Source organism: Pteropus medius, unplaced genomic scaffold, assembly GCF_902729225.1.
Source record: "Pteropus medius unplaced genomic scaffold, Ma_sr-lr_union100, whole genome shotgun sequence".
NCBI classification, from domain to species: Eukaryota; Metazoa; Chordata; class Mammalia; order Chiroptera; family Pteropodidae; genus Pteropus; species Pteropus medius.
In genome coordinates, this window is record NW_024340692.1 from 2,170,636 (window position 1) to 2,183,007 (window position 12,372).

The 12,372-nt window shown below is 38.4% G+C and overlaps 1 protein-coding gene across 3 annotated transcripts in view; it reads right to left on the bottom strand.

Annotated features, from left to right (window-relative positions):
- The window catches only part of ADAMTSL1 (ADAMTS like 1), a 387,565-nt gene extending 380,181 nt beyond the window's left edge, over window positions 1-7,384 (bottom strand). For all 3 annotated transcript variants that reach the window (XM_039870536.1, XM_039870472.1, XM_039870576.1), the window contains exon 1: window positions 7,172-7,384. In XM_039870536.1, coding sequence (XP_039726470.1) covers window positions 7,172-7,234 — 63 coding nt within the window. In that variant the 5' untranslated portion in view covers window positions 7,235-7,384. The remainder of the gene's footprint in view (window positions 1-7,171) is intronic.
- Window positions 7,385-12,372: the final 4,988 nt, after the last annotated feature.

The window sequence follows — 12,372 nt, forward strand, 5'->3', positions numbered from 1 at the left end:
CTACTGTCCATGGAGCCCAGCTCTGTGTTGAGTACACAATTGGTGCTAAGTGATTTTAACATGAATTAATCACTTGAAGTTTTATAGTACTTTGGGGTTTATGGAACACTTTAACACCTAATGTTGCATTTGCCAGTCATGGCATCCTGGAGAGTTAGGTGAGATGGGGAATAGTGCATGGATGAGGAGACAAAAGTTGGAGTGAGTGACTAGGCCACTATCACAGAGCTGGAATCAGTGCTATGGCCCAGTTGCTTACACTCTAAAACCAGAGCTCTTTGATGATACTTTCATGACCTCCTAGAAAATGATAGCTTGAGACTAACTATGCACAAGAAGTACATTTTACTTTACATGTTGCTATGTGAAATATTTGTTTTCTTTGGGAGTATGAGTTTGTTCCTCTCTCTGTTCACTCTTTTATTTTCTGATATCTGTCTGCAACTGCATAAGTAGTGTGCTTTGGATTCTGCTTCTCACTATCATTTTCCCGGTTTGTTTGTTTGTTTGTTTGTTTGCCATCCCTTAGGCCTGTGTGTTTCTGTGTTGTTGACTAGGTTGTTTGGTTCTGCTTTGCTCCAGGAGACAAGACTCCAACTGTTTACCACAGCCCTCCCTGTCTTGGTTCCTTATTTCTTATTGCTCCACTCACTCCTGAATTCTATGTTTGAAAAATGGACATGAACCTACTTTCCTATTTTTCCTGCAGTACTGGCACATACCCCAAGTACTTAGCACACTTGAGGTATGCAATAATTTGCAAACCACAAAGGTTAAATGACAATTAGAATGGCATGGCATCTTCTTATTTCAATTTTCCCATATAACAAATAGAAAGTAGAATTAATACTTACCAGTGAGTATCAGCATACATGTCATCTAAATTTGAAGTATATGTTATTTTAAAAGCTTTTCAATATAACAAATAATACCTTCCCAGAATTCTCAGTGTTTTGACACAACAAAGGTTTATTTCTTGCTCGTGGTTAAATGAATGTTCATGAATGTAACTCTGTGAGAGTGGTGGTGTAGGGGTCTGCTCCATGTAGTCATTCAGGGACCGAGACCTTTCATTTGGTGGCTTTGCCATTCCCTAGAGTCCTGAAGTTCTTTAATGGATTCTTTGTATCCAACAGGCATGTAAAGAGAGAGTGCTTGTTGCTTAGAGGATTACATGGGAGATGTCAGGCTTAGAAGTGCCATATACCACTTCTAGCTATGATCCACTGACTAGATCTCCATCATCATACTATCCAATCACAGAGAAAGCTGGGAAATATAGTTTATCTTTGTGCCCAGTAAAAAGAAATTAGTTTTCATGATTCCATAGCATTATCTCTGCTAAAATGACAGTTTATAACTATCTTCTCGTTTTATAAAACTGTGGCTAATGTAAATATCATTTTCTTCTTGAAGACCAATCTTATAAAAGGAAAAATATTTGAGAACTAAATGGATTAAAAAAGATATGAAATGTACAAAATTCATTCTAACTAACAACAAAAGAGATTATTGTTCAACTGTTGTTCATTGTGTAGATGTATATGTTTAAGAAAGAGAGAGAAAAACAAAATATGTCTTCTCTTTGGAATTTATTACAGTTGACTTAGTCTTACCAGTACCAGAATTAGTGAGATACTTCACATGTGAAATAGATGTTCACATTTTCCCTTGCTACTTGTAATTTTCCTTCTTTTCGCCTTTACTTCTCAAGTCATTCTTATCCATTTACTCATTAAAAAACATTAATTGAGATCTAACTGCCAGCCATTCTGATAAAGGTAGGAGGAATAAGTCACTCCTTCAGTTGTCACCCAAACTTTGTGAAGTATAGAGTAATGTAAGTACAGTATGAGAAGTACAACAACAGAGATAAATGCAAGGAAGTACAAGAACTAGAAGATGTTGCATTTAAAAATATTGTATAGAATACAATTATTTATGCCTCTGAAAATTAATTACTAAATGCCAACTGTACATGTAGTTATACATAGGTGGAATTTGGGGTGAAATTAAGATATTTCTTCAAATGAAGGTTACAATAGTTAATAAGATAAGAAATATTTATGTCTGAAATAAAGACCATTAATAAATGTAGGAAAATGTTCAAACTGATTATAAATACTGAGATTCTGGAACTACAACAAATGAAAAGCCAGAGGTCACTGTTGGTCGCAGACCACTAACATGGGGACATCTTTATGACAGAAAACTTCTAACTGCCCTACAGGCTGGGTGCTCTGTTAGCAAAATCCCTGGGAGGGAAAACCAGAACAGTTAAGCTTTATTCAATGTAGGTTTTAATCTTGAAGTTCGGGAATTGGGGAAATTTAGTCATTTATTTTTGAGCTCATGGAAAGAAGGGGTTGATAGCATCGGCTTACCCCAGTTAGCAGGCAGGCTCCCCACACAGCTGTGCTGGCCTATTTCAATTACGATCCTTTAGGACTGACATCACCCTTGGTATGCCAGTCCTAAGCCACTCATGAGCCAGTACTGCCAATCAAGCCAAAATTCAACCACATGGTATGAATGTTATGATATAAACAGAAAATGACATGAACCCGTCTCATTCTGGTGAAAACACAAAATCTGAAGCCAGCTCTCTAGATGAAGAAAATTAGTAAAAATGGCAAGACTGTAAAACTTGATTTAGATATATTTTCCTGTGATTATCTCAACACACTTAACCAGTAGGTTATTCATGATGATTCAAAGAATGCTCTCACTCAAGAAAAAGACTATGGTTTTCATATTATGAAGAGGTCATTTTTGGGCCACTCTATTCATGAGACCACAAGAACTAGTAGAATATGCATAATGAGGGAAGGGTAGAATGAAACTTAAATAATAGATGTGAGAAACTTAAATAATTAGACCTGAAACCTGAAATAGACAAATTCAAAGCAGAGCTGTCACTTGACCAAAGAAACTGCACTCTCTATATGAAGTTAGGAAACACCAAATACGTAGAGAATTAGAGAACTGTGTGATAGTCTCTGAAAGTCTTTTCTTCTCTTAATTTAGTTCACAGTTATGATGCTTGTATATACAAGACACTCTACTAGGTGCTGCAGAAAATGCAGAATTTCACAGGACACTGTGTTTTTCCTGAGTTTAAAATTATATTTTGATTAAGTCATAATAAAGGGGAGAACTAAACTCAGACCAAATCTCATCCAACCATAAATCCTGTGCAAAATGCATCAACATAAATTGGGTTAAAAAAATCAGTAACAAATACAGGGAGTAACCGCATTTTACTTATTAAAATGATACAAATCCTGACTTTAATTTTGTTACAGGGATATAGGAATGAACTTTGTGCAGCTTTTAAGTCTCAGAACATCCTACCGGATGGTATGCTGGAGAATGACTTTCCAGTTCATTCACACATATTGGTAAAAGGGAATCAGCATGCATTAATGCTCACAGAAATGCACAATACATTCATTTATTCATTCTTTCTCTTTCTCCCAAAAGTCTTCAATATCCATGTAGTCTTTCAAGAAGAAATTTTTCCGGCATAACAGGATTCTTTTGCAGTTCACTAGTGACCACTATTGGACATACTTCCCTCAATTTATATGAAGCGATGGAACTAGTTAACATGAAAATAATGACGGAGGCCAGAAAGTGGTCCTGAACGGACCGAAACACTAAAACAGGAGCCTGAGAAAACAGAAATGTAGCTGACCATGTCTAGACAAGAAACTTCACAAAAACATGAAGAAAACAATGTTTAAAGAAATGCCTTACTATGTTTTGCAGATTTATGTAAAAAAATTTTAAGCTCGATTTAAAGACAATCTAAGCATGATAAGAAATAGATATAAACAGTTATAGAAAGGTGCTTCTGCGTGTACACACACACATACATACACACGCACACGCGCGCGCACACACACACACACACACTCTTATTGGAGCAGGGTACAATCTGTTGTAACTAAGGGATTTAACATTCATTCCACAGCTAATGGTGCTTCTCGCCATCCAAGATAGATCTACTTAGATAATAGTGGAGGAGAGTGCCAGACTGACCGAAGGGAATGGGCTATTGTGTTTGACTAGTTTCCATGTATAAATTAGTGCAGAGAAGAAAAAGAAACTCAAGAGAAAAACACATGTACTTTATTATAATTCCGAGTGTTACTCTTGCAACTCCCACAATAGCAGGCGAAAGAGCTTAAAACCACTTAAAAGAAACAAAAAGCAAATGCAAATTTGATTAAATGCCTTTCTGACAAAAAGTGATTTGACTTTAACTTTGGATGGACACATATGTCAATGGCTGGTCATGGTTTCTGCCACATTCTTTTTGAGCTAAACAATTGGGACAAAGGAGGGAGAATAAAAAAGAGAAGTAGGGTGGGAAGATGGGGAAACTTGTGTTATGTGGCTTAATTCGACCTGCATATCAGGATGAAAATCTCTTGACCAGTACTACTGTCCTATTGTGTCCAGAATAAAAGTCTAGATGTATGAGCTTTGCATGAAAGTATGTGTGGTGACCTGAAATAGACACAAAGACACAGGGACCTCATTCTCTCAGGAATAATGCTCCAAGGGGAAAGGACTTTTGACGAAAGCGAAGGTGAACAATATTTGATATTTGTACACACTCGAGAACTAAGTCACGATACAGATGATTCAGCTGTCAGTGACATGAAGGCTGTTTTGAAGTAGAAACTGGCTCTCCACTAAAAAAACAGGATGTTTTCCAACTAAGTTAAAGGGATCTTTAAAAATTGCTTCAATTAATTCTAAGAATAGACAGACTCTTGCAATGTATAAAAGAATTATAGAAAAAAACAAGCCGACCAGTTTAATTTCTCTATCCAGACTGAAAGTTGAATGACAATGTCACACTTATAGTTCTAAGTCAACTACTGATTAGGCTAAAGGTCATTTTCTCTTAGGCCAATAATTTAATTTTGGCTGCAAAGCTAAAGAGGATAGTTAATGAGCAAATATAACAAGTACCTATAATATTGTACATTATCTTTAATAGCCAAGATGATGCAAAAAGCCTACATATCTCAAAGACTACAGACCAACCTGTGCCATTGCTTCCATCATTGCTAAACATTTTATAACCATAATACAAAACAAACAGGTTATTTTCTCTCTGCTATGTGTTTGATTTTTTAGCTCAAATATAAGTTTATTTCTTCATCTGTAAAATGGGTATAGAAATGTCTTATTTGCAAGGTTATTGTCTGGACGTCTTGTAATGCTTTTCAAATGACTAGCCTAGTGTTTGGCACTTTCAGACACACAATATACTGCAGGTATAACTAATGCTATTATCACGTTGCATAGGGATGTACCTTGGTGCTCATCAATTACTTCTCTTGCTTTTCTAGCATAACTCTCAAAATTCATTTAAATACAGGCATGACACAAACCTGGATTTGATTTCATTTTATCTTCATAATACAATTCTTGTAATTTAAACAAAATATGTTTTATGTTCTAAATCTGAAATAAGCAGACTGCTTTTTTTCCCCACATAAATCTCATTATATGCTCAATATATACATGAATACTCAAGATATCGAAGAGGGATATAATGCATTTACCAAATGGGTAGCAAAACAATCTATTCCTGAATTGGAAAGTTTTTCCAAAGTGTAATGAGATCATACTTCATTGAGAAGATACCAAAAAAGTAATTGTATTGGTAATTTGCTTTATGATGCAATTAAATGGGAAATTAACACACTGTTTAAAGATCACAAAGAAGGAAAGACGAGGCAAACTAATGGTATGTATATAAGTAACACATCCCATATGGAAAAAAAATGAGACACCTTTCATAAATTGCTTGCTTCACTAGTCATAAAGCACACCTAAACATTCTGCTTTTTTTATATTCCTCAGAACAGCTAAAACTTATAGTCCATTCATGCTTAAAATTCAGTTTGCCTTTAAATTTCTAGAAAACTTAAAAATATATTTCTATATTTATAGCATTTGCAATGTAGCATTATGATTTCTTGGCCACAATGATGCAAATAAGTGGGAATGTATAAAATAGTTAATCACTGTCTGATTGCTCTATCTGATGAATCTTCCTGGAGTTTTTCAATTTGTACCAAATGGCTTACTTCCTTTCTTCATAATTATAGTGCAGATCAAATTTGTCAGAGTCTAATCAGAACAAAACATTCCTTCACTATCAACGAGCCAATGTAACCTCTATACTTGCTGCATTTTTACCTTGTTCCCTTCTTGCCTTGTTACCTTCTGAGGAAGTGCTGGCATGCCACAAATGTGACAGGGAAAGCTACAATCACGTTTGTTTGGAATCAGTGTGTGCAAATTTTGGAATCAGACCTTCAGATGAGGTTTACTAAGCCGCCTGCCCAGAACACTCTGGTTTAAAAAATGTGCATTGCTATTAATATTTTGAGTGTAGATTTTTTTTGGACAGTAAATGTTCGTTTTCTGCCCATAAAACCAAGTATGAGTCACAATGGAACATTTACTTTGAGTCAAAAATGCAGTGTGTGCTGATGTTCAAGCGCAGAGCATCTTATCACTGTGACTATGGAAAGCTGCCGTACAGAAAGTCAGCATTTTCTTCTTCTTCAAAAGCAGCTCTGAGATCAAAGACCAAAATCCTCAATTCATAAATACCAGCATTAACTTGTATCCATAGATGACTTGCAGTAATTATGAGCTATAATCTGAGTTGGCTGCAAAGAGGCTCTCATTCCCTCTTTTACCTGGTTCCACAGCACATGTTCACAGAGGCAAAGGAATTCATAAATGGCAGTGGGGGAAAGCCACTCACAGCCCACCCTTTAAAAAATTCCAGGAACAACACAGTGAGTGAGTTTGATTTTAGGACGCCTGTCACCCAAATCCCAAGCATACACACACCACCATTTATACAGTTCTCAGCTCACAAACTCTAGGCAGTCTATTTCAAAATTCATGTCTAGATATTATTATATACCTCTAACTAATCCCACAAAGTCTTGCAGACTTTATTTTGCTTGGGAAGTTGGGGTTAAAGTTCTGAAAGAAGTTTGCTTTTTTTTTTTTAATCATGTATTTTACCTGCTGTTTGAAGATAAAGACACATACACATAGACACAGCACCCCAACAGCACGCAGATTAAATGGCAATAGCAACATATAGAAAGGAAAAGGGATTTACCAGGAGCAGGAAAGCCAGCAAGAGGAGCGGTGTGCCAGGAGTTGCCCGACGGCAGCATTCCATGCTTGGATCCTTGCCGGAATCCGAATCGGACACTGAATAAGCTGCTAAGTGCTCCTCTGCCTGCTGTCACATCCAGTACTGGTGCTAACACTCCAGCCCTGCCTATCAGCTTCCATCAGCCCCGCTCACATTTCCTGACTAGGGGTGGGTGGGTGGGTGGATGGGTGGGGGGTAAGCTGAATGGAATCTCTCTCGGAGCAGGCAGCCAGCCAATCAGGCTCCTGCTAATCAGACATGCTGAATAACAAAGCCAGGGGGACAGAGAAAGTGTAACAGTGTGAGCAAAAAAAGAGGGAGAAAAGGACGAAAAAGAAAGGAGAGCAGAGCGCACAGCACAGCGAGAAGAAAAATGCAAAAGATGCAGAATTGCAAAAGATGAAGCAAAGCCCTGTGCTATTAACTAACCTGGTTAGTTCTTTGTGAGATACATTTCTCTTTGCCATTTGCTTGTGCCTGTTGCTTTGTAAAGTACAGTAGCTCCCTATGACTCTGCATTGTTCCATTCAGGAGAGAAACTTAATCCCTTGTCAATATATAACATATGCCATAAAGGGAAAAAATCATAGACAAAAACGGACTTAATGTGTGCCCTTTAAATGTGTTCTGTACAATTGCTTTATTCCTCTTCCATAAAGTTCTTCTTTATTTTCCCCCTTGACTTGGAAAAAGGAGACTACATAAGTTTTTGAATGTTCCTCACTAAATCCAAAGAGTGACATAAGTTACTTAGTGTATTAATGACTTGATCTAAAAAAAAAAAAAAATTGCTTCTTTGTAAAGTGACAATTTAAAACACCCATGATTTACCAAGCTAAAGGCACAATTAGAAATTTAGATCCACTAGTTTAAAAAGAAGCCCTTAACAAAGACTTGGGGATGAGTGGAGCTGAAATTTGGAGTTGAGGAACAGCCTGGTTTTGACAAACTGCCAACTCTCAACTATCTGCTTTAGCAGCGGGAGGGAAAGAAAGGATGAATTAAATCCTCAGTTAATCCCCAAACCTTTTAACGGACAGTTTCAGCCTCTTCTTTCCTTACATCCTTTATCAGAGCTGCTATAATGCAGCAGAAAAGGCCGAAGTGAGTTTTACCTTTTCCTTTCCACTGTTGCAAGAGGGCTGGATGAAGAGATGACCTTTGAGGTCTAGTCCAGCTCTGGAGGAAGTGCTAATGAGCAGTGAAATGATGACAGAGCCAGGAGAAGCTCAGGAAGCTTCTGAGTCTGATTAATTCACCAGCAAGCAAGATTTGACTCTACCAGAGGAGGATTTTATTACAGTTTTAGAAAAGTGTCAAGTGTCAAACAAGGACGTCTTTCTCCTTATCTGCTAAGGAAATCACTGAGATTTTGAAAGAATGAAATAGCAAACTTGGCCTTACACTTTCATAGCTGTGTCACCAGGAAGTTTTTCCTTTGTAGATCTCCTGATAGCAGAGAAATATATATGGTGGAGGTAGGAGACATTTAGAATTAATGTTCTTTCCTTTCATTAATAAAAAAATACTGACAAGAGGCATGAAATACACAAATATGGAAAACCTGATGAAGCCATAATAGGCATGTGAATACAGGCAGGTCTGCCTGTATAAATACCTGCAGTGTTGCTTTTCAAAAAGGTGAAGAAAAGCAGGTTGTTCAACTTCGGGTTACTTACTTCATATGGTATATCAATTAAAAACAGAAGAGCTTTAAAATTCCCATTTTTAACCCACTAGGAAAGGCAAGGGCGTACAAGAATCCACCTTTTTCCTCACCTAGGAAAAGGGGTAGTACAGATCCATAACAAAGAGGCCCTATTCTTGGGTACACTTTTCTCTTTCAGAAAGATTTCTTTTATATCTCTCTCCAAAACTAGCTCATGCTCATAAGCTAAAGAGTATTCACGAGTTGCTGTAAAAATACTTGACTGGTATTATCTGAAATCTTCATCACATTAAAAAAATGGATTGATTGAAATAAACTTTCATTTATAAAACTATGTTATAGATCTCCCTTTTACACATTGGAGCTTTCTGCTATGGGGCTTTTTTCTTCCATCAGAGTCATTAGCTAAGGAGTTCCAACTAGTTCTATAAAATGGAATACTTTATTTAGGACCACTTCCTCCCTCTTCACATATAAACATCACTCGTTAGGCAGATCAAAATGGAAGAACAGATGGTGGGAGAAGGAATAATAGCAACAATGGTAATGGTTCAATACCATTTATAGAATAGGAAAAATTGATATGGTAAGAAAATAATTGGTAGCCACTTGTATGCTAGTCTAGATTCCTTCCTGCTTCAGAAATAAATACTGTCTAGATAACTTGAGTCAGAGATTTCTGCCTTGGAGTTTTGATAAACGTCAAAGTACAGCAAGGTGGTCACCTCAGTAAAGTAGCTGAACATTACAACATTTTAAAATCAAATTCTCTGTCATTTGTTGAATACCTGGAGGATGCCCACACAATGTCTCATGCTTTTGGTTACTATGCTCGTAGCATCTCCTTTTCTTTCTCTGGATGCCCAGAGAAATGAGGAAAAGCAGTTGCATAGTCAAGCACTATATACTGCAGGGCAAACCCCAAGCTTACTGTAACTTTGACAAAAGGAGAGCAAAATCAAGTTGTGGTAAGGTGACTGAGGTAAATTTTTGGGATGAGCCAATTTTGATAATGTTATATTAAAGTTTATGTTATAGCTTTCAAGTTTATAAAATGACTTTATACCCACATCTTATTTGACCTTTATGACTACTCTGTGAAGTTGGTTAAGTACTCGCCCCATTTTATATATGTGGAAACTGAGGCTCAGAGTAGTAAAGTGATTTGCCTCAGGCCCCACTGGCTAGAACTGGCCTATGATTGGAGTCTCCTGACTCTGAATCACTGTCATGGCACATATATATATGTGCAAACATACATATATTTCTATGTATACATGTGTGTGTACACATACTCATTTTCAGATGTTGGCGGTGGTGTGATACTGCTTAGAGAGGAGGGATACTTAATGTGAAGGCAAGGGAGAAGGCAGGCTACCCAGGTTTTTACTAAGGGTATATATGTTACTTGACAATGGAAAGAACTTATTATAGTCTACAGCTTCTCTGTCTCCCATCTTTGTCATTTCTAAAGCCTTTTTCAGTGCCAAGGAAAAAGAACATAAAACCCTAGGTAATGTAGACCCTTACTAACAGCAGCCTGGGAAAGGCCTCTTATGGCATCTGAGCAGGGCGTTGGCTGAGTTCCTTTTTTCCTCTTCAGGTATCTAAATTAAAGCCATCTGCCAGCGTCTGAGGAGCAGCAGCGGCGGCAGCAGTGGCAGTGGCAGTGGCAGCGGCGGCGGCGGCAGCAGCAGCAGCAGCAGCAGCAGCAGCAGCAGCCCCGGCTGCTGTAATACTGGTTACCAGCTCCCTGCACAATATATTAGGTGAAATGAAAGCAGAAGCAAGAGTGTCAGGGCTGTCTGAAGCATCATTCCAAATGGTATGGATTTAACAATACTTAATTTAAAAAACACCAGCTTGGACAGGAGCAAGCTGTTAACATTCAGTGTGCTTTATGGCAGGAAAGAGTGAGCTAAACTCTCGGAATTTCTTTCCCTGGGGAGAGTACGTTACAGTGTTCACGCTGGAGCCACCTGTCCCTTCCTGAGCCTTCCTTGGGCCTTCTCACTTGGCCCTCCAGTGGCAGTAACTGGGGTAGAGAGGGCAGAGGGTCTTCTGGAAAGAACCCAGGGGTGGGCAGGGTTGACGAGCTGGGTAGGGCTTCTTCTCCCCTCTTGAAGGAGGTGATTATGGCAGTGCGTGAGCCTTACTAGCCTCATGGGCATGTGTGGAAGTTGTTTGATTTCCCTGGCTAATTCTGAAAATTAAGAAGAGGGAAAAAATGGTGTGAGGATGAACAAGATAAAACTACAGGAAGCCGACTGCTGGTGTCAGGGACAGAGCTGGAATTTGAGCAGGAGTCTGTAGTTCTCCAATTCACCTAATATCCATTCGACTCTCAATTAACTGGAGTGTTTGCTACAATTTTCAAATCATCCTTCACACATGACCTAATGTGATATTAGCAGAAACTCTATAAGGCAGAGAGGAATTAGTATTCTCAATTTACAGATGAGGTAACTACTGCTCTGTTACGATAAGTGGGTTCATCAAAGTCATTTAGTAGCAGATGAAAAACTGAAGCTTAATCTAAGGCAGTTTGACTTTCCCCTGTAAAACTCTGAGAAGTTGATGAAAATAGCTACGTTAACTGAGTCTCTCATGTACTAGGCACTGTTCTAAGTACTTTATATGTATTATTTCATTTAATTCTCACAACAATCCTATAGAGTAGGTATACTTATTATCCTCACATGGGTGTTATTTATGGTGGACCCGCTATCAACATTCATCCCAACCAGTGCCTTCCTGAAACACAGAGATCAGAAACCTAGAAACTATAGTTCTCAGACTCCTTTGCAGCTAAGGTGCTAGAATTAATTTAGATTTGGCCTCTCAGAAGCACTCCTATAATATCTGGAAGGCAGAAGTGAGGCAGAGACCACATTTTGCTCCCCGTACCTGTAAAAATGGCCACAGAGCAATGCGATTTGTCTGCAGCCACGCTAGCCAGTCATTACTTTTGTGGGTGTCAAGAGACGGGCTTGGGGCATGCAGTTGACTAGCTGGATCAGATAGGGGGTATGGTTCTTGCAGCCTTTACATTTCCATTCAGCAGGTGACTTCCTGGTTGTGAAAGAGGCAGCAGCTCTTGTGAATCTGTTGCTGCAGAGTAGCATGGGAGTTTTCAGAAAGCTCAAACTAGAGTTTTTTTTCACTGGCGATTCCAACGTTCTGTGAGTTAATACCCTATAACATAATAGTGTCTGCTTCTATTAGCAAGGGTAAATTCCGTTCTCTGCAACAGAATCCTTGACCGATATATCCCCTTTAACAGAGGAGAAGACTGAAGCCCAGAGGATTAAGTAATCTGCCCAAGATCACATATCCAGAAGAAAGGCCAAGATCTCAGCCCAGGCCATCTGCATGTCTAAACACTAAGCAAGACCACCTCTTTGTACGGCAAAGGGCCACAGGAGTTTAGAGATGGGAGAAATCACTGCCAGTTTGAGGACTCAGTAAGGAGTACCCAAATGGAAGAAAGGGA